Source organism: Ruditapes philippinarum, unplaced genomic scaffold (genome assembly GCF_026571515.1).
Source record: "Ruditapes philippinarum isolate M1 unplaced genomic scaffold, ASM2657151v2 ctg493_1_1_1_1, whole genome shotgun sequence".
Classification (NCBI taxonomy): Eukaryota; Metazoa; Mollusca; class Bivalvia; order Venerida; family Veneridae; genus Ruditapes; species Ruditapes philippinarum.
This window is the reverse complement of record NW_026860883.1, coordinates 209,311-236,769: the sequence shown is the minus strand read 5'-3', so window position 1 is coordinate 236,769 and position 27,459 is coordinate 209,311. Positions and strand designations below refer to the sequence as shown.

The window sequence follows — 27,459 nt, the reverse complement described above, 5'->3', positions numbered from 1 at the left end:
GATCAAAGAAACATTGCATTAGTCGTAATATATTTTACATTTTTTGTCATGACAATATCAAATTATTCAGTTTTACGTAATTGTATTGAGTGTGTTATTAAAATTCCTTATAATGTAAAATTGAATTTTTCCTCTATATCAATAATTAAAGGTGGTTTCCATAAAGAGTATCAAAAATATCTGGCATGATTTGCGGTTTGGACCGGAATATCCGTTTCCCGTCAAGCCTCGTTATTGCCCAATTGGTGAGTACCCTCGGGACGGATATTCCAATCTGAACAGCAAATACATGTCACATATTTGTTGCTACATATTCTGTCATATCTTTATATATTTTATCTTATTCAAAATGCTTTAGCTTAATAAATAAATTGTTCAAGGAATTCAATGTCATTTCATCCATTTCATTTTTATAACTAGCGTATGAATTCACAATTTCATTCATAACGGCATCCTATACACAAAGTAATGTTCTTAACTGCGCTTAAATGATGTAATTATTACGCCGATTCATCTGGCACTAAAAACAATAAAATTAAGTAAGGGGACGTTTCGATATGATTCTTATCCATAGCAATCCATGTCACCCATACAATTTTATAAGCTTTAAGTCAATTACAAGTATTGTTTTAAACTTGCTCAGGTCAAAATATTATTTTGAAATTGAATAAAGGGAAATCATGTTTTCACCTCGCCAGAAAACTATATGTGTTTAAAAATATATACATGAATACATAAAACATGTATACATATAAAAATGGCGCGCACACACATTGCACAGGAGTGTTAATCCAACAACGTTTTTTTATCAAAACTTGATATAAAACATAAATGTGTGCACGGAAAATTGATTTCTTCATTCATTCTTAAAATAGTTTGGCAAATATTTTTACAACATATAACCCACTTTACTCTTTCATTAAAAACTAGTATTTTGTGGACCGAAATCATAAGAATCAAAAGCACTTAACTTTTTCAATTATCAAAACATTTATTTATCTACGTATTTCTAATCTTCTTTAATAAAATAAAAATGTGCTGCACTGATAACGCAGTTAAACATTCATTTTAGAGAAAGAATACTATTATGTAATCATTGATGACAAGGTTCTTGTCGTTTGTTCGTGCAATGATCATGCCAATATTAACAAACATAGCTGCATGGATCTATTCCAGTTGCAAAGAAAGATTTTAAACTATTAATTCGGCAAACTACACGGAGGGATGAAATGTGAAATAACAACTGAACAAAACAAACAACATTTTACAAAACATCAGAAAATAAAAAGTGAAGCATTTAAGCACACTTAAATGCAAGAAATCGTTAAAGTCTTATCTTTGTACACGAAGGTTTCCGCATCGCTTATTTATCAAAATATACTATCTCAAACTTAATTTAAAGTATATTAAATTGTTAATGATGTTATTGAATACTGATTAAATCTATCAAAGGGCGTATTCTAACGCTTACCTGTTCGATCCGTACGTTGTTTCTTTTATTCGGGGATGCCGTCATCTTAGCACAATAAGCAGCTCTTAAAGTAAAATTGGCGTTGACGGGATAAATAAAATGTGTACGCTTGAAATAAAACACAACTAGAAAAAAACGGGACAACCAGGCGCTGACTGGCCGTAATACACTATTCCGATGCCTATTGTTGCACCTTTAGTACATGAAAAAATCAAAATGACTTCGATATCTTTAAATGTTAACTAAAGTTAATCATTTTCTTTTTCTGATTTTATACTGAACAGACATCTAACCATATTATTGAAAAACGAAATTTTACTGTAAGATGTGCAAATTGTACAGTTTTACTCACAAATATTAATATATAAGCAATCAGAATAAAGTTTTGCATCTATTCGAACTGTTCTTAAGCCAGTCTTACAAAGATTTTTTTTACATTTCCGGGTTCAGACATTTGATTTTCGCAGAACTTCATTAGCCTTATCAAATAAACAAGATGTAAAATCACGCGGTACTATCGTTTTTTGTCGATATTACTTCTTTCTTTAATGAAGCCTATGTTCCACCCACATTACTGCCAAAATATTATCCATTAAAGCCGTGGTATGTAGAAATCTTAAAGGGAGAAGATTTGATCACTTGGAACCATTTATCGTTGTAATAGTGAGTCACTTATAAGTAAACAGCCAGTAACTGCCAATTACAGCCCCGTTACAGACACCAACAATATATTGTCATATACCTTGAAATGTGTTGTATACGTAGTGTATATAATTTTACTTTATGTACTTAAATTAATATGATTGAAAACGATGAACAATTCTAAAATGGAAAAAGTAAGGAACAAATTACGTATGTTTTCTTTGAGTGACAACTAGGAGACTTCTTTTATCGCATGACGCAGTTTGAGTGAAATGCAGTTTAACAATTTCCTCATAGCTACTTCATTTCACATTAAAATGTAATGTTTGATCTTGAATTGTAACAAATGTCTTTATGAAAGAGTATTTCACATATTGGATAATGTTGTAGTAAAAAAACTTACTTCAAGTCGTGTTACTTTCATCCTATTTTGGATACGAGTCGGTTTGACATATTTATGTAACACCCAACATTAATGCCATTTTCGTTTGCAGCAGACAATATTCCCTTCTGTTTTCGTCGTTGCTAAAAAAACGTGAAGGACACAAAAATCCAACCAAGTTTATAACTTTCTTTTTGTAATCAATAAATTGTATCTTTTATCACAAGGTTCGGTAATGCGTGTGGTTCGAAATATCAAATAATAACTATTTACTAGTCTATCAAACTAAACGGATTGATAAGTATGTAAAGAATAAAGGCTTTACAATAGCAACTTTTTTGGATATAGTTACTTTTATTAAAGGGCTTTGTTTTTATGTAGTACATTCGTCGTATGCTTATACTTTATATCTATCTTAAAACAAACAAGTCGAATAAATCACAATGAATTAGACAACACAGTACAGAAATTTGGATCGATATCTGAATTGACATAAAAAGCTTTAATCATCTTTTCTCAAGTGATTGTTGTGATATTGTCTTAGCCACTAATTGAATTCTGACAATATCAAGTTTTATCAACATAATCATAATTTGTCAGTTCGATACGACTTAAATGCTTGTGATGTAAAGAGTTCTATTTTTCATTTTCAGTATCTGAGTTTTTACAATTAATGAAGCTTTATGACTGCATATAGCATGACGCAACTCATGCATATTTTTAAGCGGATACAAAATTTGGATTGCGACATTCTATATATCATTTATTAAATATTCTCTTTTGATATATATATACGAATTTTTATGAAGCTATAAATCTGTCAACCTCGACACATAGTAGACGTAACATGCTGTTGCTATTATTTGTTTGTTTTTGTTGTTGTTTTTTTTTTTTTTTTTTTTTTTTGTCTTTTGTTTGTTTTGTTCTTGCACTTGAAAGGCATATGTCAAATTAATAGAAAGAATCATAAAAAAATACAAAGATATCTTCATATCAATCTTATGAGAAATTATGTCTTAACATGGAAAATCATGCAACAAGGCACTTGAAATGTTGACAGTTACTGCGGATAATTGCGTGGCCTTTTTCTACAAATATACATGTATGTATAAGCGTATATATGACAAAGAATAGTTTTACATATTCTATGTATGAAAATAAAAAATATCTAAAGATTCAACGCATCCCGTGTAAGTGATAAACTAGTGTATGTTAGAATTCGTTCGGTAAGTTATAGGTCATTTGTAGTAAAAAATAAGTATAACATCATTCAACTCAAAATCGACTAGTTGAAAACTTTAATTTCCCACGGGACAAATTTATCTTTATACAATGTTAATATTTTTATTCGATTTTATTTCTTCAATTTATGCTATAAGCCTCAATTATTAAGGACAAATATGCTACAAAGTTATATTATATCAATTAAATCAAATAATGTAAGACGGATTGAAACAAGCTAATAAACATTACAGAATGATAACCAGCCTATACTTCTTTTTCTTTTAAAGAGATACTCAGGCAAATTTATGACAAAAATATCAAAATGATCCTATGTACTCAAATCACGCTAAAATGACAATTTAGAAAGTCCAACAATGAATTTCTGTATGAATTCTATACATGTTGGGGTTTAAGCGTAAATAAAATCTATACATTTTGACCAGAATCTAGACGCCGACAGAATCACCGAGTAGTTTTAAAAATAATCATGTACCTTGAACAAACCCTGGAAGTTACAATAACAGATACTGTGAATATTGTACGATCTAAACAAGTCTTAGCCATTCATTTAACATGTTTTTTTAACGGTTCTAGTGTTTACTGTGACAACTATTGTAAAATCAAGTTGAACCAAGGAAACCACCATTTTATTCTTAATAAGCAGAAAATGTTTGTTCCTGTGACTGTCCAATATATTCATTTTGAGGACATTTACAGAATAATTAATGAAAAATTCAAAACGAAGATATGAAAAATTTGCCTGTGTCTCCCTTTAAGAACATCTAATTATCTTGACAGCAATGGGGCGGCAAGTAGAATATGTCATTTGTCTGTGTATATATTGACATATTATCCATTGAATTGTAACTTTTTTGTGATAACAATAATGAATCTTTACGGATATTTCTCCTGAGGAATATTCTCTTTGCTTGATATCCGTATTTATTAAGGAAATTAATCTTTCATTGCTTACAAAAGTAAACGAAAGTTTGTATTAATTTTTCTCTTAAATGAATGCACGAAAGTGTCGAAAACAAAACTCAGAAAAGAATGTAGTGGCTGAAATTGTTGTTTGGCAAACTATTATATAAACATCAGGGAGAAAAGTTCTTTTATTTTTTGAAACACTAATTTCTATTATTTTTTTTAAAAAATTGTCTGACTCAAATTAGAGTCACAGTTTATGCAATGAAAAATTTTAAGTGGATTGGTCACATTTCCGTCATGTTATTTCCAGATGATTTTAAATATTAATAAAAACAATAGAAATGTATAAACGAAATTTGATAAAAATTTCAATGATTAACTCTGGACTTTAAAGAATAATAACATTTTGTTCTAGAACAAATTATGATATGCTATATAAAAATGTAACACTGACTCATCAATACGACTGAATTTGTCAGTTAAAATATTACTATATTACCTTAGAGCAAATAATTTCTTTAATAAGCAAACACATTAAACATATTAAACTAACATGAAGTGTATGAACTCATATGAGTGTAATTAAACATGACGCCGCAGTATGCTGTTAAATACGCTTGTCAACACTATTTTGACTAATGAATCAATGAAAACAAATAGTTTTATAAAATTACTCAAGTGCAACAGCCATTTTCTACGAAAATCCGATATTTTGCAGACACCTCTGTTTTGGAGAAAGGTTGAATATTGCCCTAATTATATTCTTAGTTGTAATTTTTTGGCGTAATTTGGTTCTTTTGACACGTTTCTAATAATAAATATAGTTTAGACAATGCTTGCAAGTTTCTTGTAAGTGTTCACTTCGAGGAATATTTAAAATTTGATTTTTTCACTTGTTACATATCTTAAACAAAAATCTTAACCTTAAAAACAGCTCTGCCAGTTTTTATTAAACACCTTTTTCAGATCACTTAATTTGTTGCTAACGACCTATCTTTTAAGACTTACCGGTATATACTTCATTTATTTCATATTTACTTGACTGTTGAACGATGATTTTCCCTTTCGTGTATACTCCATTAAAAAGATCAACGAGGAAGGTCGGCTCCAAAACTAAATCAAGCAAAACAATTAAACCCAGCTCGGCACCGTACAAAATGCTATGGCAGGTAAATGCTATGTGTTTGACTTTAAGCTGGAACATGTTTAGAGAAACATAATTGTTATGCCATAACGTCTCGAGTATATCAAACGACAATAGCATTTAGATGAAATCATATGATGACGGTGTTGATAGTCTTGTATAAAAAATCCGCTACTGTAATCACTTAAGAAAGTTCAAATAAATAATGTTGAGATTATTTAGCTACAATCTTTAAATTTGACATAGACGTCTCGTGATTCAGTATGTTCATACTTACTTCCATCATATAAATTTAAAACTGTAGATTTTTGATGTCGGTTATCTACTTATAATGTACCTTATGAACGATCTGTCATTTATGAATTTCTTTACTTTTATCCCCGATATATTCATAACAATTCACTGCATTGATAGTTTGTATAAGAGATATATTATTTATTTTTCTGCCCTGTTTGTTTAACTCGAGGTTTTATCAAATATTACATGTAACTATTTTTTCTATATTTTTTGTAGAAGCCTCTAGAATATTAGAAAATTATGTATATATTCTCTGAACTAGAGACAGTAAAAAGAAGACATGAGTCGCGCCAAGACAAAACCAACATAGTGGGTTTGCTACCAGCATGGATCTAGACCAGCCTGCGCATCCGCGCAGTCTGATCAGGATCCTTGCTGTTCGCTTTCCAACTCTATTACAAGTAGAGAAACTGATAGCGAACAGCATGGATCCTGATCAGACTGCGCGGATGCGCAGGCTGGTCTGAATCCATGCTGGTCGCAAACGCATTACGTTGGTTTTGTCTTGACGCGGCTCATATGTTGATGCTTTATGATAAATATGCGTCAAATCAATTTTAAAGAACTACTCCGGTCACGTCTTTAACAATAATATGTAGTTCTTATTCTTGAGCAATTTTATTTTCAGTAATTTCCTAAGGCTTAGAATTTCATATTTAAAAACAACATACCACATGACTAATGTCGTGTGTCGTTAATTGAAAAATAAAATCCAAGGAGGCATCATTATTATAGAGAAATACCATTATCACATCACTTGCGGCATAAAATCTGATATTTTTTTAATATATTTTATAATTTATTTAATACTCTAAGTTTTTAGGTTGCTGCCACAATTACTTAAAAGGACCTTTTTGTAATAACGGAACACTTCATTTCAACAGACGGTGTGCAATTACTTATATTGAATTGGTAAGAAGTTTCGCTGATGAAATTTACACAGAATAAGATTGCGTACAATGACTTGCACATTCTTTTAAATATTTATTTTATTTATTTATTATACCCTTTTTGTAATTAAATCGATAACATCGACACAATAAAACAAATGAAACTCTTACTCATTTACTTTTTTCTATTTCATATTTAAATAAAAGTATACAATACAATACAAATAACTTTACTGTAGATTAAACATTATTAAATGTAAATAACAAAGCAAACATGCATGAAGATGAGATCTGACAAGGAATGGAAAAAAGGTAACAACACTATTTCCTGAAAGGTCTTAAAATACTGAGGAAATAGCTGTTGCACAAAAATTAAATATGTCATACTTTTATTACTTAAATTTGATAGTGATACTACAAGATGTTAATATGATATTGATACTTAATCAAGATATTCTTTTTTTATTAGCAAAATATAAAAACTTCGGAAGATTTTAGAGCTATTCTTGATGACCATTAATAAATTTAACTCAATATTCTTTCTTAATATAAAAATATAAGAGAACATCACATATTAACTACATTGATACTAGTACATATATACAAGATATAATTTTAGTAAGATGTAAATAGATAACAAAACTTCTAATGGCATTATGTCCGTAGAGCTTTGGTACATGAAGTTATGATATTATGTTTATATGATAATTCTATCACCAGTACAACCATGCCTCCTTTATGCGGTGGCTTTAAAGAAACCCAAACAAAAGTTTTGCCAAAAACAACACGTCCTTTACTCGTCTTAATGTTCCGTAACAGTCTTATCAAATGCGTTTCACAGAACATCTTATTTACAGGTTTTACCTTGAAAGCACGATTCTTCATGCTCTAGATAAAATACACAAAATAAGTCTGACCGTTTCAAGACATATTATACGCACGACAAGATATAATATTTTGTTGTGAATTGTAACAAACGTATGCTATTTGAAAACATGATTATCTAATGCATTGCGCAGTGTAACTTGTCACAATACCAGCAAGATATGTTTACAGAATATGATATGAGCAAATAGTAATCCAAGAAACATTGCATTTGTCGTAATATGTTTAACATTTTTGTCATGACAGTATCAAATTATATTCCAGCTACAGTTTACGTAATTGTATGCATGTATTGTTAAAATTTCTTATAATGTAAATTGAAAATTGATTTTTTTCTCTACATCAAGTTTTACATATAGAGTAACAACAATATCTGGAATGTTTTGCGGTTCGGACCGGATTATCCGTTTCCCGTCAAGCCTCGTTATTTCCCAATTGTTATTCCCCTCGGGACGGATATTCATATTCGAACCGCAAAAACATGCCGCATATTTAGTTTTCTGCATATCATACCAAATTTTATCTTTTTTAAAATGCTTTAGCTCAATAAATAAATTTTTCAAGGAATGCAATGTCATTTCATGTTATTTTTCTTACAGTAGCGTATGAAATTCACAACTTCATTCATAACGGCAAAATGACGTCATCCTGTATCTAAAATGGGCTTAAATGACGTCATTGTCAAGAAGTTCAGTCATAAAATGCGCTAAAATGATGCCATTTGAAAGCTGGCACTAGAATCTATATAAATTAGATAAGTGAACGTTTCGATATGGTTCTTATTTATTGCAATTCATGTCATCAACTTATATTATAAGTTTTAAGACAATTACTGGTAAAAAGTTTTGGACTTTCTGCAGGAAATAAGGGGAATTCATTTTTAAAAACTCGACTAAGTGAAGTTATGTTTCTTACTTACTCGACCTCTTCCTGTAGCAACATATCTAAATGTCTAGCAAATGCGGTAACAAGTTGTCAAGTTATGCTCTGGACAATAATAGGATGAAATAAATGGCAACTTTTGCTTTTCCATGCACCATTTCTATTTCTTTTTCTATTCTATAAAACGTGGAATAAACATTTGAATATCTTTTTATTTTTTTTTAATTATTCTCTGTTTTTTTTTGTTCCTATATCTTACTGTATACCTTATCATAAAATAAAATGTAAACATGTAACTGGGCAAAATACATAGAGCAATGTTTAAGTAATTGAGAAACCTCTTATTTTAAATGAAACTTCAACGAAATTTCATAACAAAATGTGTTGCAGAGGCAATTAATCAAAATATTGCTTTTATTTTGCCTCTTCATTATACGCAAAAGACCGAATAATTCTACGGCAATATTTAATCCATAAGTAGTATCAGTCGCTGATTGATAAAAAGAAAACGATCTGAAATATTGTAAAAAGTAATTTCATTCAAAATCTGACAAATTCATGAAAATAGAATAAATCCATTTAAATCGATCACATGTATCTGCAAAACAAGGGATACTGACAAAAGCCCCCCACCCCACCAGGACTTAAGCCTTCCATCTAAAAATGACAAGGAGGACAAACGCCCCCCCCCCCCCCCCGTCCATCAAACAATTGTTTATTGAGACACTCTTCAGTTTAAATCCGGAACTTGATGTATTGAGACAAGTCAAAATCGGTATGTTTAATTTAACAAATTAATGCAATTGTTTTAAAAGATAATTTACATTAAGATTAAAATTTAAATGTACAAAAGTTCTAATTTGATTTATTGTGTAGTTTGTATATATAATTCATTGGTGATATAAATGTTTTTATGTTTACTTTATTATATATTGTGCAGTAGAAATGTAAATGAATATTTTCAGAGAATCGCTTATCAACGCTTAAAGGAAATAAAAGTAAAAGGCGCATACTTGTTTAGATTTATATGAAGTATAACCCAAGTTCCCGAACACTGGGCATGAGAAAAAAGATAGTAATCAGTCTGGTCTATAAACCTTAGGGGGCTTTTGTTTGATGAACTTGGGGGGGGGGGCTTTTGTCCTACCTGTATTTTTTGTAGGGGAGGGGGCTTTTGTCCTATGTGTAATTTAATTGGGGGGGGGGGGTTGTCCACCTTGTCATTTTTATATGGGGGTGGGTTTCGTCCGGGGGAGCTTTTGTCCAACACTCGCAAAACAAATGACAAGGACAGTTACTATTACAAGTTTTAGCGACAAAACTTCAACCTTATAATGTGTATACACGAAATATTGCATGAATGTGTTGTGAATTGTGAATATGAGTTGATTGTGTAAACATCGCCCGTAGGGTGAGTGGCAAAAAAAATACAGCATGCAATCAATGAGAGTGAGAGATACAATCCATTAGAATAGCACATTCGTGCAGTTGTCTTTTTATTATATATGTGTTCAGTTAAATGGGTAGCATGCAGTTCATTTGAACGAATCAAAATTAGTGATTGTTTTACTTTAATTGACTTTTATATAGTTATAACACGTGGTTGACAGGTGACGTCATGAAACGCGGGAATGAACCCGTCATTTGTATAAGTTGAAATGTTCGCATTAGATCGAATTTTGAAAAATGTCACGATTCATACTAAATGATGGAAACATTTTACATTTGAATGTGAAATTATAAGCATTTTATTGTAATAGTCTCATTTCATTTTCAAATTTATTGCATTTACATGATGTTGTTTGTTTCACAGATCTAAAAAGATGTACTTTGTGATTCCCCCCTACCCCCGACGTTCGGTAAGCTCCGGAAACACGGAAACGCAATAGCTCCGGAAACACGGAAACGCAATACGCACAAGTAGTCTGTCTGTAATATAGAGAAAATAAGAATCCCTAAAGAAAGCCCAACAACACAAAATTGAAAATGTTGCAGGCTCGGTTAGATTGAGCCTGTTCATGGACGGTACTGTCAAGTGGAAACTAACGTCCACGCCCCCTAGCACCGGCTTAAGCAGAATTCAACATTTAACATGAATTGGTACAATTTTGAATTTTGAAACATCCACAGATGTGTTCATATGGCAGTTATCATGGAACCTTCAATGTGACACGTGAGTGCCATTCCATGAAAAGCGGCATATGGTCCCCAAGTAAAAAATGCGTGTGCCCTAAAAGAGAAAACAATTGGCGGAACTAAACAAAATGGAATTTTGAAAGGGGATCAGCGGTTATGAAGCCTGCTTATCACAACAATGATGTCGTGTTGAACGATCTTTTAGGATCGAAAATGTAAGTTTGACATAACACAAGCTAGTCAATGATTACAAAGAAATGAATTTGGATAAATGTACACGTAAACTGTAGACTGTATTTTCACCAGAAAACTGAAGCTATATAAAAAATATTGATATCGAAAAAGCGCGAGCACACATTGCACGCGAGTGTTAATCCCACAATATGTTTGTTTATAAATGTACACGAAAAATTGATTTCTACATTCACTTAAAAAAGTGGCAAACATTTCAAAACATTTAACCCACTTTATTTAGAAAATTAAGGCTTCTTTGTCGAAAGAGATGAATTGAATAGCACTTAACTTTTTCAATTATCAAAAATTATAGTTGTTCCTGTATTCCAATATTCTAATCAAAACCCAAACTAGTTCACCAACTGATGTAATTGTGCTGCACTGATTACACTGTACAACACTATTTTCAGAGAAAGCACTCTATTACGTGATCATTGACGGCAGGGTTTATGTCGTTTTTATGTCGTCAATATTTCCATGGATTTTTTCAAATTATAAAGAGAAGAAAGATTTTAAACTACATTTATTTCCCAGACGAAATGTGAAACAAGAGCACCGCTAGGCGGATCATTATATGCCCGAAAACTCTTAGTCTTAAATGAATAAAAAAAATGTGACTTCTGGAAAACAGCCATCTTTCACTGTACTCATTTATGAAGAAAATACAAAGTATACATAAATTAAAGAAATTGACACAAAAACACATTAAAATAAATAAAAGTATTACTTCCTTCAAAAAGCAATCCTTCTTTATAGCTGAAGAACCTTCATATTTATACAGTTGCTGTTTCCAAAGCACCACCATCAAGTTGTTATGTTGTAAGTAAAAAAGCTACGAAGGATGGGCAGAAAGACGCCATGGGGTATAATATGATATATGCAAATATTTTATGGCATTTAATTAATGTACTCAATAAAAGTGATCATCCTATGACGTTTGACAGTTGTAGCACTATTAACAATATTAAGGTCATTTGATATTGACCTTTGACCTTGTGACCCCTATATAGATATTTTATTTAATAAAGGCAATCTTCCTAAGAAGTTTCAAAAATGTAAGCCAAATAGCACTTGTGTCATGCTCCGGAAACCACAATTTTCAGTTTTAAGGTCATTGTGACCCTGACCTTTGACATTATGACCCTAAAATCAATCGGGGTCTTTATTGGACATGGCTGCTATAAACTTATACAGCTGTAGGGTGATAAATACTTAAGTTATTGAGCGAAAACCGTTTTCAGTTTTAAGATTAAAAAAAGACCTTAGCCTTCGACCTTGTGACTAATGAATTAATAGGGGTCTTCTACTCAATATTGACAATCATCCTTTGCAGATTGGTCATCGTGGGCCAAATAAAACTTAAATTATGCTCTAGAAATCAAAATTTTCATGGTAAAGATCATTGTGACCCATTGCCTTTGACCTTTTGACCCTACAATCACTAGGGGTCATGTATTGGACATGGCTGTTCATCCTATAAAATTTTACAGCTGTAGGTTGATTAATACTTAAGTTATTGAGCGGACACTGTTTTCAGTTTTAAGGTAATAGTGACCTTGACCTTTGACCTTGTGACCCAAAAATAAATAGGGGTATTTTACTTAATACGCACACTCATCCTATGAAGTTCGAAAATTGTGGGCCAAATGGAACTTAAGTTATGCTCCGGAAACCAAATTGCTATGGACGGACGGACAAGCAGACAGACGGACGCCAGGTGGTTTAACATAATATGTCGAAATTATTTCGGGCATATAATAAAAACTAAAAAAAACAATATTTCACAAAGCATCATAAAATAAAACAAGCAAATTCGTTGAAATGATACCGACACCAGAATAATATAAATTGAAAGCTTTACAAGTATTTTGTTTCACAGAGCTTATTTTGATACAAGGACCTTTACATTTATCAGTGCCAAACAAAAGGACATCCTTCATGTCCTTTTGAGGTACAATGACCTTTAAATAATATTTTGACATCATGCAATCTTAGTTGGTCATTTATTTAGAGAACGCTAATATTAGAATTGCAATCTTAGGATTTAATTGTAGCGAAAGCGTGTTTATGCTCAAAATTAAATTCATTTCATGTAATAAGAACAATACACGTTATTTTAATATTAACTAATAATATTGCATATTTTTCAAATAATTGAAATCAAGATATATTATTTTTCTTGGAATCACTACTTATATCCTTAAATGCATTAAAATCATTTATTACAGCTGCATATTCTTCAAAAGCTCCAAATAATAAATAAGTGAGTTATAAAACCGTATGTTTTTCCTTATTAAGGTTAATCGAGCTGTAATTGATATCTTTAGCGGGTGCTTTTCTAGTCATGCCCTGGATGGAGAATGAGTATGAACTTTTACAAAAGACAATAACTCAAAAATTATACCATTGATATATAGTTATACAACTGATCAGACACAAATAATGCGTATGCACAGCTATCAGAATTACACTCATTATATTCATTTCATCTTTGACATAACTGCCCAGAACGCACACATGTTTAACCTGTTAACTCCATCATGTGTAGCGTAAGGCTCGGCCAGCGTCTAATATAATCACGTTATGGTCTTAAACAGCGTCCTGTGAACGTTGTCTTTGCCTTGTTGATCTTTATTCTTGTTATTTTAAATAGACCTTTGTTGATTTAAGTTTTGTTTATGCTTGGCGTCGTTATAAATCAGCGTCCTTGCTTGTCCGTATCAGATGCAACGTCGGGGGAAACATTGTCAAACTTTGCTGATCCTTCCTTAAGTACTGTTCTTCGTACATGATGGTAACCAGGTATCTTAACGAGTTAGTCGGTACTTATCTGGCGTCTTTAAAGCAGGCAATACGATTGACAATGTTTTAAGAACATCTTGACTATTTATAGGAAAGGGTGATCTAAAATGATTATGTCACTGAGTTCACATATATATTATGTTTGATATTTTATAGTTTGATGATGCCACATTGTATGCATCTTAACTCAATTAAATTCCGAATGTATGCTAGATCTCCATCTTTAATAATAAGAAGTTTCTTGTTGCTGCCCCGTTTATGGTTGCGTTCATTAAACGCCGCCTTTTCTTGTCGATTATATGTACCATATTTTCAACAAATGATGATTCAAACAAAAGGCATGATGCTTGGACAAAATAAAATTTGTGACAATACGCAAGGCCGTGAATGTTAAATTAACTAGACTGTGTAGGTTGGCATACTATATGAAACCTTTAATTTACACAGAACACCAATATCTTATATTAATATAAAATGAATTATATATTTCTACATTCTCCGTTCAAACTGATGCACCGTATCATTACACACGACTTTTAAACCTAATGTTCATCAAATCTGTTTCCTGTAAAGCTTGCAAAACATCTCCTGCAAAGCCTTTCTCAGTATCTTACATCTAACGACCATCACTGTTGTCTTCAAAGAGTTGCTCGTAAACATCAGTAAAGTTGATGCAGCTCGTAGTGCATGAAATCCATCTGATGATCCCTGAATCAAAACTGCTGAACAGACTAACAGATAGAGGACAGGGAAAATTGACTCGAACATCAAAGTAATGCCAATATCTAGCATAGCTCGCGAAATAACTTTTTGCGTTTTTCGTTTCAGTAACGTTGTCGCTAAATAGTCCTGACGATTGGCTCGATTGGGGCTCTCAAATTGCTGTGGTGTAGCTTTGTTGTTTTTCCATGGTCTTTGAACGCAAGACAAAATGTCTCGCCATAGACTGTTGCCCTGGTGCTGTTGTGAAGTTTGCAAATTACGATTTAATCGGTTAGTGACTGGAGCATTAGCAGAAAGGATATTTGAGAGACAGATTTTCTTTTGCTTTTCTAATTCTGTGTTATGTGTCTTTCCTTGATAAAGCAGAACGTTAGAATCTTCTATATCAAGAGTTTGGTCCATTTTAGTATTTTTACAATGTTCCGCGTGATCTTCAGTAACACCATGGACAACATTTGAAATAATTGAGATTAAAGGGGCCTTTTTTGGTACGAACGAGGGAGATGTTTCTGAAGGGTGATGCTCTGCTTTCTTCTGTGTCTTCACACTTTTTCTTGGTTCAGTTAGTCCTGTCTCTTTGTCAGATCTAACACTCATGTTGCTGAACTCGTTGACTTTCTTGTCGTCTGAATTAAGAATAATGTTGTTCGAACAATGGGCTGTGTTGTCCGAGCTAGAAGTTTCACAAACCATGCATCGTTTTAAGTCATTGTAATCGCCAACGTCCACTTTTTCTTCAATTGTTGAACACTTTGCTGAAGTTTCGGATTTCCCCTCGTATATGTCATGTTTTTTGCAATATTGTGCCTGCTCTTCACCGTTGGAAACATCTACAATTATTGCAACTAGACCAATGCCATTACCGTTTCTCTTACTGTTATCAAGTATGGCAGATGTTGAATTTTCGATTCTTTCATTTCTACCTTCAGTTGTCTGTGTGTCCTTGCAAGTGTTTTCTTCGGAAAGTCTGTTCAGATGTAAGTACGTTGATGCTGAATATTTGGAGTATTTTATATTATGACAAACCAAGACCACAGACAGTACTATTGTCGTGAAATACACGATTATTTTGTTTATTTTATTTTATTATCAATGAATGAGCTATATGTTATTGCTCCTCGTCTTTGTACATAATAACTTCCCGCCAAAAATAAGAAAGGCGGGAAAATTATACTTCTATGCTTTGCTCCACGCCACACTTTCTCACTTTTCTTGCTTTTCTTGTAATGTTACATTTTGGCGGTAAATTAGCCTATATAAACACGCCCTTTCACAGCATTTGTTAGATTCGGACATTACAGTCATTGGAATATACACGGTGTGTTATGTTTAGTTAAAATAAGAACTATAAAGTTTATAAAAGGTTTGAAATTAAAAATAAAGTGTTTATTGAAAAAGAAATAAAAAGTTTGTCTTCAATGTTGGTGTAAAACCTGAATCTCCACCACATTGAAATTGGTCCCGCGAACCGGATGAGTGTTTTTGTGAAAAGTGTTTTATAAAAAGAGGAATTTAAAAAGTGTTTCGATGGAAAAAGGAAAATCAATTTTGGAAATATTTTCAACTTGTGTAAAGTTCTAAAAATCTAAAAATGTGATATTGTATTTCCACGTGTGATTTTCTGTGATGAAATGTGTATTATGAAGACATGTGTTCTGTACTTTACAGTTGAAATGTTTGTGAAAATATTTTATTTGAATGTTTATATATTCCCGTTTTGTAAGTAAAGTAGGCAATGAATAGCTGAGGAATTTTAATGCCACGTGGTGAGAATTAACAAGAAAAAGTGAGTATATTTTGTTTTGAAGTAGTGTTATATGCATCATATTTTATTCAGCGAAATACGGCAGTGAATAATTCATGATGGGCGATACTAACTTGTCATATCTAAAAGGTGTTCGGACACGATTTTACAACTTCTTAGATACAGAGATTGGAAATGGGGAGCAGCTATTGTCTGAATATTCAGATGTAATGCTCATAGATGCTGAGGAGCAAGCAGGGATAGAAAATAGGATAGACGAATGCAAGAAAAAAGTCAATAATTACACGGAAAAACTTACAATTCAGTCTGAAAAAATTGCTTTAGCTATTGGAGACAGTGATAGTGAATTCTTACAAGTAGTCATGGATAATGATTCAGCCTTACAGGACAAAGCAATGACTATAGTTTATAAACTTGAAAATGTTCAAAAAGATATGAAAAGGCTTAATGTAGAATACAAACCACTAGAAAGTAAAGGAGCAGAAACTGTAGTACAGCATATGTGTGAGCTTCAATTGAAACTACAACAGGAATTCTTTGAAAACCAACAAAGAAGAAATGAGGAGCAAATGGAAATACAACAAAGGTTCTTTGAAGAACAACATGCTTTAAAAGATAAAAGTACAAATACAGTGAAATTACCCAAATTGGACATGATCTCATTCAGTGGAAATCGTCTTCAATGGACGGAATTCTGGGATTCTTTTCGCAGTGCGATACATGAAAATGATAAGCTTTCTCCTATTGATAAATTTAATTATTTGAAAGGAAAATTAGTAGGTGAAGCTAGAAGTGCCATTGCTGGGCTGACATTATCAAATGAGAATTATGATATAGCTATTCATATTCTTCGTGAAAGATTCGGTGACCTCCAGGATATAATTGATTTACATTACAAAGGTATAGTGAATATCTTACCACCGAAGAATACTACAGAAGGATTAAGATTCTTTTTCGACAAGATTGAGCGTCATTTACGCAGCTTAGAAGTGATGAATGAAAATTTAGACCAACAAGTGTTTGTGTCTATGATTAGAAGCAAACTTCCCAGTGAAGTTCTTCTTCAACTTGAAATACAAAAGGGTGCTGATACTAAATGGTGTATTAAAACGTTACGGGATTTGCTTCGTAAATACATAGTTTCTAGGGAAAAATCTGACAAACCAAAGTCTCTGAATGACTCGAGTCAGTATGTGAATAAACAAACAAATCCTCATATGAATAGACATACGAGCATGTCAAATCGTTATAAGAGCCAACCACAGACAAACTATTCTGGAGGAGCATTAGTTGCGAATGAGAAAAGGAAAGTTTTACTTCCATCAGCGAAGATATGCAGATACTGTAGCAAAAATCACTGGAGTGATGAATGTAATAGATACAAAACTATTGAAGAAAGAAAGTCAAAGTTAAAAGGATGCTGCTTTAGATGTTTAAGAGAAGGGCACACGTCTTCTGACTGTAGAAGTAGTAGAATATGTGTATACTGTGACAAATCAAATGTACATCATCGAAGTCTTTGCCCGAAAAAGTTTAAAGGAGCTGTAAGGAGAGAAACAGCTATTGTTTCGAAAGAAACAATACAAGACAATATTGAAACAAACATACCCAAGCCAGATTATATAACTGAAGAAAATGCAATGATATCTTCAGGAGAAATGGTTCTCATGCAGACAGCTAGGACAGAAATCTTGAATTCTCATAATAATAAACGAGCTGAAGTGCGAATCTTATTAGACTGTGGATCACAAAGAACATATATTACGGAAAAACTAGCAGAGAAACTTAAGTTAAAAAAGGAAAAGATGGAAGAAATTAAGTTGGTGACCTTTGGTAGCAAAGATGTAAAGACAGTTCACACACATTCGACAACATTACAGCTAAAATTAAAGAATGGAGAACATATGAGTATAAGTGCAAACATTGTTCCTGTCATAAGTGGAACTATTCAAAGGAAACAAATAAACGTTCTAGGAAAAGATGGCATCAAGGACATAATTCATAGTGTAGACCTAGCAGACAATATTCCAAAGGAAAATGAATTTTCAAGTGTTGAGTTATTAATAGGAAACGACTTCTATCTTGATATTGTTCTCCCACAAAGAATAGAAATTCAATCTGGATTATATCTACTTGCATCCAAGTTAGGCTGGCTACTTACAGGAAGAACTGATGAAAACTCTGACGAAACTGGAAGTGAAACAAATTTGTTGATTTTAACATACGGAGATTGCCAGACTGCATCAAAAATATTTCAATCTACTGATTCTTCGCTTCCTTTGAAACCAGAACTTGTAGATCTTTGGAATACAGAAGCCATAGGTGTAGTTGAAAAAAAAGAGACGTCTGAAGACAAAGAGGTCATGGAAGGTTTCAAAGAGACTTTGAAATTTGAAAACGGAAGATATTATGTCACATGGCCGTGGAAAGAAGAGAGAAAAGAATTGTTGCCAGTTAATAAGGAATTGTCATTCGGACGGTTAAAATCATGTGTCAAAAGGTTAAGAAACAAACCAGAACTGTTGGAGAAATATGATTCCATTATTCAGGAACAATTAAGTAAAGGTATTATAGAAGAAGTGAATGATACCAAAGGTGATTTGATACATTATATACCACATCATGCAGTGATAAATCCACAAAAATCAACAAAGGTACGAGTAGTTTATGATGCTTCATCAAAATGTAAACCAGAATATAGCAGTTTAAACGAATGTTTACATCGAGGACCGGTGATGCTTCATGATTTATGTGGACTTTTGATGAGATTCCGCCTACACAAAATAGCTATTATAGCAGACATCGAAAAGGCATTTTTACAAATAGGTTTGCAAGAAAGTGAACGTGACGTGACAAGATTTCTGTGGTTAAAATCATGTGAAAAACCAAGTACTGACTTACAAAATATTCAAGAATTTAGGTTTTGTCGAGTTCCGTTCGGCGTGATCTCGAGCCCATTTCTACTAGGTGCCACTGTGGAGAGTCATTTAGAAAGATATGATACAGAAGTAGCTAACAAGATAAAAAATGACATCTATGTTGACAACGTTGTGACAGGAGTAAAAACAGAAACTGAAGCTATTGAACTATATTTGAAATCCAAACAAATATTCAAGGATGCCTCCATGAATCTTAGAGAATGGCTTACAAACAGTGATAAAGTAAATTCTTTAATAACAAAAGAAGACGGAACTGAAATGAAAGATACTGGTGTCCTTGGTCATACTTGGAATCCTAAGATACATCTTCAAATACTAATAACCCACAGTGAGTCTTTAACTGAGCTGCACTGTCTATTTCTGACGTAAATATGTATGTTCCAACTAACACGTTAGATATGATAAACAAACAAACGTTTACAAGTTTGATCCTTTTGCGTTGGTTTCCTGTGTATGGTTTTGAAATCGAACTAGCATGAGTCCATATAATTTGAAACCGCTGTAAGAAAATATAAGCTGATTGCCATGAACTCTGGACCAGCTGGGAAACCAAAACGGTGCTGAAAATTCGACAAATGATCAGCGAGTTTTCTTTTAAGCTAATTATAGATGGTACACTTACACATGCCATACCAAACCCAAGAAGGCACATTGTGTACATCATATAACGTAAATTTGCTGCGTATTGTGGCCATACTGCTCTACGATTTACGATGAAACAGATTATAACACTTCCGCTAAAGATAAAGTTCCAAAGCGATAAAACTGTAACAATGGCATACGGAATAACACTGTCCATAATAATAATGTAAAAGCGAATCTTTGTAAATATGTGTCTAACTACAAACTGCTCTTCTTGTACGTTTTATGATGATTAGGGGCGTGATCCATTTAACCAGAATGATTCGTATTAGCTTTCCTACTGTTCAACAACTGTACAATCAGACACTTACGCGATGATTATTTTTCGCCTTTTTTATTTCTGCCACGCTGCCATTACTTACAAGATATTCGGACCTGGTTTGCTTTTAACTTTATGCTTTATTATATAAAAGATGTGTACGAAGTAATAAATTATTTGTTGTTATAACATTTATTGAAAATGCAATCAATTTATTTCAAATGAAATTATGTACAGCTTGTCATTCAGGGACTGATACAAGTGTCTATAGCTAGATATACTGTCGTCAATTTTATTTCTTTAATCACCCGTTTAATATAATATATATATATATAACGAGATTATTGAATGTTGGTTTACCAATGTTTTGTCTCATTTAACATAATCAAAAACTTTCATCAGCCATCTAGCTTTGATTGGCTTCATTGTTGAAGTTTTTTTAAGTTAATATCCTCGACTATTCGATCTTCCCGCAGTTATTTTGTGACCTGCTCAGTGTAATATTTGGTGAAACATACTTTTAAGTTCTTCCTTGAAACTTTTGTTTGATGTTGGGACTAATACGGCCATGTTTGCAGAAAACGTCATTTCTGTGAAACTGGAAAATTGGAGTATGACTAAAGCAGTCTTGCTACACCTGTAAAAGGCGAAGTATATACACTTTCTTTAATCCTAATAACTGAACCGTCACAATCTTTATTCAACTTTAAAACGTCAAACATGTGTTTAATAATGATCCAAAAATGGATTACGAGCATGCTAGATGTTTAACAACTGAAGAAAGTAGCATAAATGCGCATCATGAGTAGTAAAGGTAGCAAAATGTAAACAAATAAGTATTCTGACTTCCATACAAACTACTTATTCACTATAAGAATACAAAATGCCAACAGAGCAAAAGAAGCAAAAGATTTTCCATGTGTATGGCGAATAAGAATCTTTGGACCCAGCAACAAGAACCAGCGGTCAGGATCCCAGGAAGACCAAAAACAAACAGGATAACATCATCACCGGCAGCATTTTGCTTCTTAATTTGGACGACAACCAAACCGGTGTTCTTATATTTAGATTTTTATTTAGATTTTGCGAACATTTAATACCGCAAACTACTTTAGACTTCGTGGAATATTAGCCTTGTGTAACTATCTGATTTTACAATATGCTTTACTCGATAGAAGGAGTGTTTCATTCACAGTGCTGATTTTTGTAGCATTGCGAAAGATAATTACAAAACACACTGAAGTTTTATTCTGTAGCACTTTGAACATTTTGTACATGACGGTTCTCTGCGGATTTATCAAGTTTCGGAGACTTTGTATTCCAGGTTATTAAAATATTATACATTATATGTCCTTGCTAACCCACGTTATTACTTTTTTGTACAGAGTTGACGAAATGTACGGTGAATATACCTAACGAATTCACAGTTTTATTAAAAAATTTAATCACTCATTGTTCTCTCTCCATGATATTTCTAGTTTTAGTTGTGAGATATTGATAACTAACTGCGTGTTTGTTTTTAGCTGCGAACGTGATGCCACAAGATAATTAACAAGAAAATCACGATGTCCCCACATGCTTCCGCACGATGCTCACACTTGGAACTTACTAATGTCGTGAAAGGGGAGCGGGAAAATAAAAACAAAAACACATTCTTGTGTAACAACAATGTAACTGTCTATCAAAATTCCGTTGTATTTGCCGGTACACGGAATGTACATGTATAGGAAAAGTTAGTTGTATATTTATAATAGCTATCAAGTTCACATTTATCAATTTAATATTAAATAACTGATAACTTGAAAAAGAATGATGAAATAAACTGTCAATGAAAAAATGGAGTCAGCGGCACGTCTCTATTTATGTCTAATTACAATCAAATAATAACACGTAATTATTAACAGTGAATTGGAATCTCCATAATATTTTCTGAAAGCATTCATTCTGCATGATAAACATAAAGCACAAAACTTAATTCACTTTTTTTCTTATAATGTGATGAATTGTATAACACATATCTTTAAAGCTATGTGCACTTGGTTTAATCAAAATTTTATTTTTTATTTAATTAAATTTATTAATGCTCGTTTTATTTGCAAGAAAATTTACCAATAATATATTATATGGATTAAGTGGGGGTGTTTTGAAGCTGTTTAAGTAAGTGTCACATCGGCCCATTTAGAAACAGTTTCTTTTCTAGTATTATGATTATTTTATGCCATGTAATATGACAACTTTATTGAAACATTTTTTGACTTTTTGCCAACTTTTTTTTAGAAATTAAACATAATACAAATTCAGAACTATAAATATTTTGTTAATTCACTAGAGTATTACCACGAAAAATATGCGGGGTGTATGAAATGGCCCCTGAAAACACATCATAGAACATTAAGCGAAAGCAAATCCAGAAGAAAAATCTTGCATTAGTCAAATTGTTTTAACTTTAAAATCGCGGGTTAGTATACGTATTTTTGTTGTTTTAAATTTTGAATACGATTCCTGGTCCTTTACAGAGCTCCAGATAACATGCGTATCAGCGTGCAATATGCATAGAAAATCTAAAATACGCATCACTTTTAGAATTCATGCTTCAAAGTTCCGCACAACAAAATAAAAATACGCTTATATGTTAGAACGTGAAGCGTGAAGAATAGAATTGTTAACATTTGGTATTTGAAAATACGATTTTTTAGCATAAAAATAAAATATATTTCTATTTTATTGCATTGAAAACTAAACATTCTGTTGTCAACAAAGCACGTTAAAAACAAAAGAAGCAGGAAGTACAGATCTCCAGGGAGGTAACTCTGGTAATTGAAATTATTGATAAAATTTATGTGCAAGATTATCATCGTAGGATTAAATTTGTTTAGACATCTATTGCTATACGTATGCTTATAAATGAACAAGAATCAACTTTAATTTCTTTCACTATTGTTGATTGAACAAATTAACGTGTTTTTCACAATTATGCAATATACATGTACGGACAAATTTCTCTCAGACCAATACCTTTTTATGGGGGATATAAATCTTTCATGTATATTTTTCTTTAACTCTAATTTCAACTATAATTGTTCAAACTGTAGTACATAGAAAAATATGTAGATAATTGTTCAAGAACTGACAAAGGCAGATTTTAAAATCGTGTGATACATTTTCAATATTTAAATGCCAACAAAAACATATTAATGACTCTTAATATGAAATAATTTTACTGTGTAACATGTATACTCTAGCCTAGGTACAGAGCGTGTCTTGTATTGTTTCACATTGAATCATATTTTATTTGTAAAAGTTTTTCTCAGAAAAACAAACAAACAAAAACAGTCAGTTTAATTTGTTGTTATAAATAATATAAAATGCTTTTTTTCACAGATTTTATCCCTTACGTTATTCAGAATTTGCATCTTACCCCTCACTCTAGATTTTGAGGGGTAAAAACCCCTTGTCTAAAAAAAATTCTGGAGCTCTGCCGAAATACTTGTTCAATATATATGTTTGAAAGAAATATGTTTGTATATTTTCATGAGGTTGAATGGCATGAGCAGTGATATAATGTTTATTCAAAATTCATCTGGATATAGATAATGAACATATTGTAAGAACACGTATTTGTAGTTCAGTTTTATTATATCTAAGAACGTTGGCTTCGTAAGCAGTGCGGCAGCTACAGAACACGTACTTATAGTTGTACCTACAATCTCCAGCTTTTCTATTAAAACACGTAATTACTTTTGGTATATAATTCGATCCCTGTTACTTTTTCAATGTAAAAGTCTCTCGGCTTTGATACAATTATAATTTGGAAACCCACCAGTCTACTGCAGTGATCGGTATTATACAATTTCTATATTTTAAGGCACATTATGTATGCCTTAGTCATGAATAAAGTTTTCACCATCAGAAATGGTAATGATGTGTTAAATATTGTTGTTATTATTGACTTAGAACATGCGAGACGCTCATCACCTCAATAAAATAAAGTTGTATGTCAAATAAATTGTGATAAAGGTAGCAATATATAAACAATATGGTATTTTGACTTCCATACAAAATACTTATCCTCAATAACTGTACTAATTACCGATACGTAAAAGAAAAGATGGTTTAGAAATATGACAAATGAGTAGCTTTTTGAAAACTTTAACAGGACACCAAAAGAATGTATTCAATAAAGTGTATGTTATTATTGACATTATCTATCAAAAACAAGAAACATTCAACTGCAAAACACATAAATATACATGTGCCATCCATAAATACCTTTAAACCTCATATAAATTGCTAAATGCATAATAAACAAAAAAGATTATGTATATGTAATATAGTTTTTGCATCAATTTAGTATAAATTTAGTATAATTGTATGTAGTTTTTGTAAATGCCTTAAGTATTTTAGATCGGTTAATGAATTAAAACGGAATTCACATTTACATATTATTAGGAAAAAATTATAATGTTTCGGAAATTGTGAAAAAAGGTAAGCCAACATCTTATTGTATCCAATCTCTTCATGAATTAAAGTCTCTGTAATTATTGACATGTTCTAAATAAGCATTTGACAAAAGAAAAAAGCATAGCTTAGTAATTTGTTTCAAGATCGTGTTGTTTGACAGGGTATGTTGTCTCAATTTGCTGTCAATGGTGTATTGAACATTTCCGAAATGGTTGAGATCTCATGACTGAAGTGGTCTTTCTAAAAACACCATATCACGTCTCCTCTACCCCATCCCCCTCTAATGAGTGACTATTATTTAACTGTGACACAGTCCATTATCATCATTGTACCATTACTTGTTGATGTAATCGAATGAATGTGCTTAAGGAATGAAAATGCCCATGAAATTATCATTGTAAACCAGACCATGTTGTAGTCCACCTACTTTTTGTAGTGTACTACATCAACACACCATCAAAAGAGATTAGCCTTTAGTTAGATGCAAACTGATTTTGATCCAAAACCTTTGACTTTTAATTTTAATAGAAAAAGGCGTCCTTATTCCTTATTGCTTATGAACAATATATCCTGAGAAATGGATTTATTTCCCATATAAGCCTTTTGTAACTTTTCATCTTATTCTTGTAAATGGGAAATAATTTGTTTTATCCCTATGGAACATATTTAATTTACACTTGATATAATTTTAATATAACTAAATGAGAAAATACCATTATGATAAAATTAGAAATGTTTTATGTTGTAAACTTATGTGTGACTGTGTTGTTATTGGTTAGTGTTACGCTTACACTAGCCTTTTTGGTGTTGGTGCTTCTTAAAACCAAACAGTGCGAGTATGATATACTTGTATCATAGTTTGGGGACATTCCTGTTGAAAATGTGTCAGAGTTAAATCGTATACATATACATGCACAGTGCGTTAACTGGAGTACAGGTATTAGTTACCAGCACTTCAGAGCATGCCCATAGATTGCCTAATTTTTTCTGGGGTTTACTTATTGTGACGGCAGAGAAAGGGGAAGCGACAGAAATATCATATTTAGGTGCTTGTTCAATGGTTACATATTGTGACAACAGGGAACGTGTTTTTATGTTTGACTATGATACAAAAGAGAAAATTGATTAATGTACATACAACCTTTCAATTTACAGTGACCTTTCATTAGAATAAAATTACTACAGTTGGGCAAACAAACGAAGACACAACAGTAAGGCAAATACCAGCCAGATACAACATTACACGGAGAATAAAATATACCAGTGATCAACAGAAAACGATACACAAGTTACAGTGATATTAACTGATTCCTGTCTCAATTCATTGGTTTGCAATTGTTACAGCAAGAGAAATGCATATTTGAGCAGCGTAATGACAAAACCAACATAATGGGTTTGCGACCAGCATCCGCGCAGTCTGATCAGGATCCACGCTCTTCGCTATCAGTTTATCTCCTTGTTATAGAGTTGTAAGCGAACAGCATGGATCCTTTTGTGTTTTTTAGCATATCAGTTTTACAGCAACATAGGACAGTCCGAGACACAATCACTTTGAAATAAGACTTTTTAACCTCGATTAAAGACTTAACCTTCAAATAGAAAATAACGGATTCCCTAAGGAATATCCAAACAGAAAATTGAAAATATTGAAGGGGTTTGATGTGATAGAGCCTATTCGTGAACAATACTGGAAAGTGGAAGCTACCGTCCATTCCCCTAGCACCGGCTTATACAACATTTAAACATGTAATAGTGAAATATTGAATTAAGAAACATCCCTAGATGTGTTCTTATGGTGGTGATAATGAATCATCAATGTGACTTGTTCGTGCTATTTAATGAAAAGCGAAGACATCTTGACAAAATACTTTCCTTTGACCTTTACTGATCTATTTGTATCAACTAAATAGAACAACAACAAAACCAAAATTCTGAATATATACGAGTAGTATATATTGTATCGAGCACTTGGGTAAAGCTTTTACAATCTAACAAACATATATATAAACATATACCAGTATGCTAGTAAATCTATTAATAAATGCATCCATCACTTTCATAAATGATACAGTATCAATTCAAACAACTAATACCAATATAAATATATAAAACCATAAACATGTAAGCATTCGTATTGTTACTAGTAAATATATTTTACCCGAACTTTTGTTAATCCATGTTAAAAATTAATGCGACTGTAAAGTATCGATACCCAAAGCTGAATGACTTTCAATTACAATTCATAATGCACAATAACTCGTGCATACGTAATTGAACAAAACAACTTCTGATTGGTACATTCAAAAGATCCTTCAATCCAAAGGAAATTATTTACCGCCTAATTCGCTTCACTTAACCGGCGGAAAATATATATCTACGGTGTAAAGTAACATTCAAACTCTTCCAAATGACGCTACTGGTGAGGTGATGATCCTGATTTTACCTAGGTATTCGATAATGAAATACGCTGGACCATTGTAAATTGTTTGATTGGGCTTATGATGCGATAGTTCGTTAAGTTTACATACATGGCAGCAAGACATTATTATCACCTGAACAAACTTACAGTTCGAATTTAAACAAGACGACCTTTTTCTTTTCCGTGTCTGGTAAAATGGAAAAAGTTCAGCGCCACGATGACTTCAAGGCTGAGTAAATCAAGGAGAGATCATTCGACTAAGGAAAAGTCACAATATCGTAGGGCGAAAGGTGTTATGTTCTTCTAAAAGTAGACTGATTACTTACCTTAGATGT

The 27,459-nt window shown here is 32.2% G+C and overlaps 1 protein-coding gene across 1 annotated transcript; it reads left to right on the top strand.

Moving 5' to 3' along the window:
• The first annotated feature begins 16,502 nt into the window (after positions 1-16,502).
• On the top strand, positions 16,503-19,712 carry LOC132713726 (uncharacterized). The gene has a single exon (XM_060696403.1). It carries the CDS (start codon positions 16,503-16,505, stop codon positions 19,710-19,712), a length of 3,210 nt encoding a protein of 1,069 aa, XP_060552386.1.
• The last annotated feature ends 7,747 nt before the right edge of the window (positions 19,713-27,459 follow it).

What these genes read in the sequence shown, in the direction of transcription:
- LOC132713726 (XM_060696403.1), top strand. Translation starts at nt 16,503, where the DNA reads ATGGGCGATACTAACTTGTCATATCTAAAAGGTGTTCGGACACGATTT.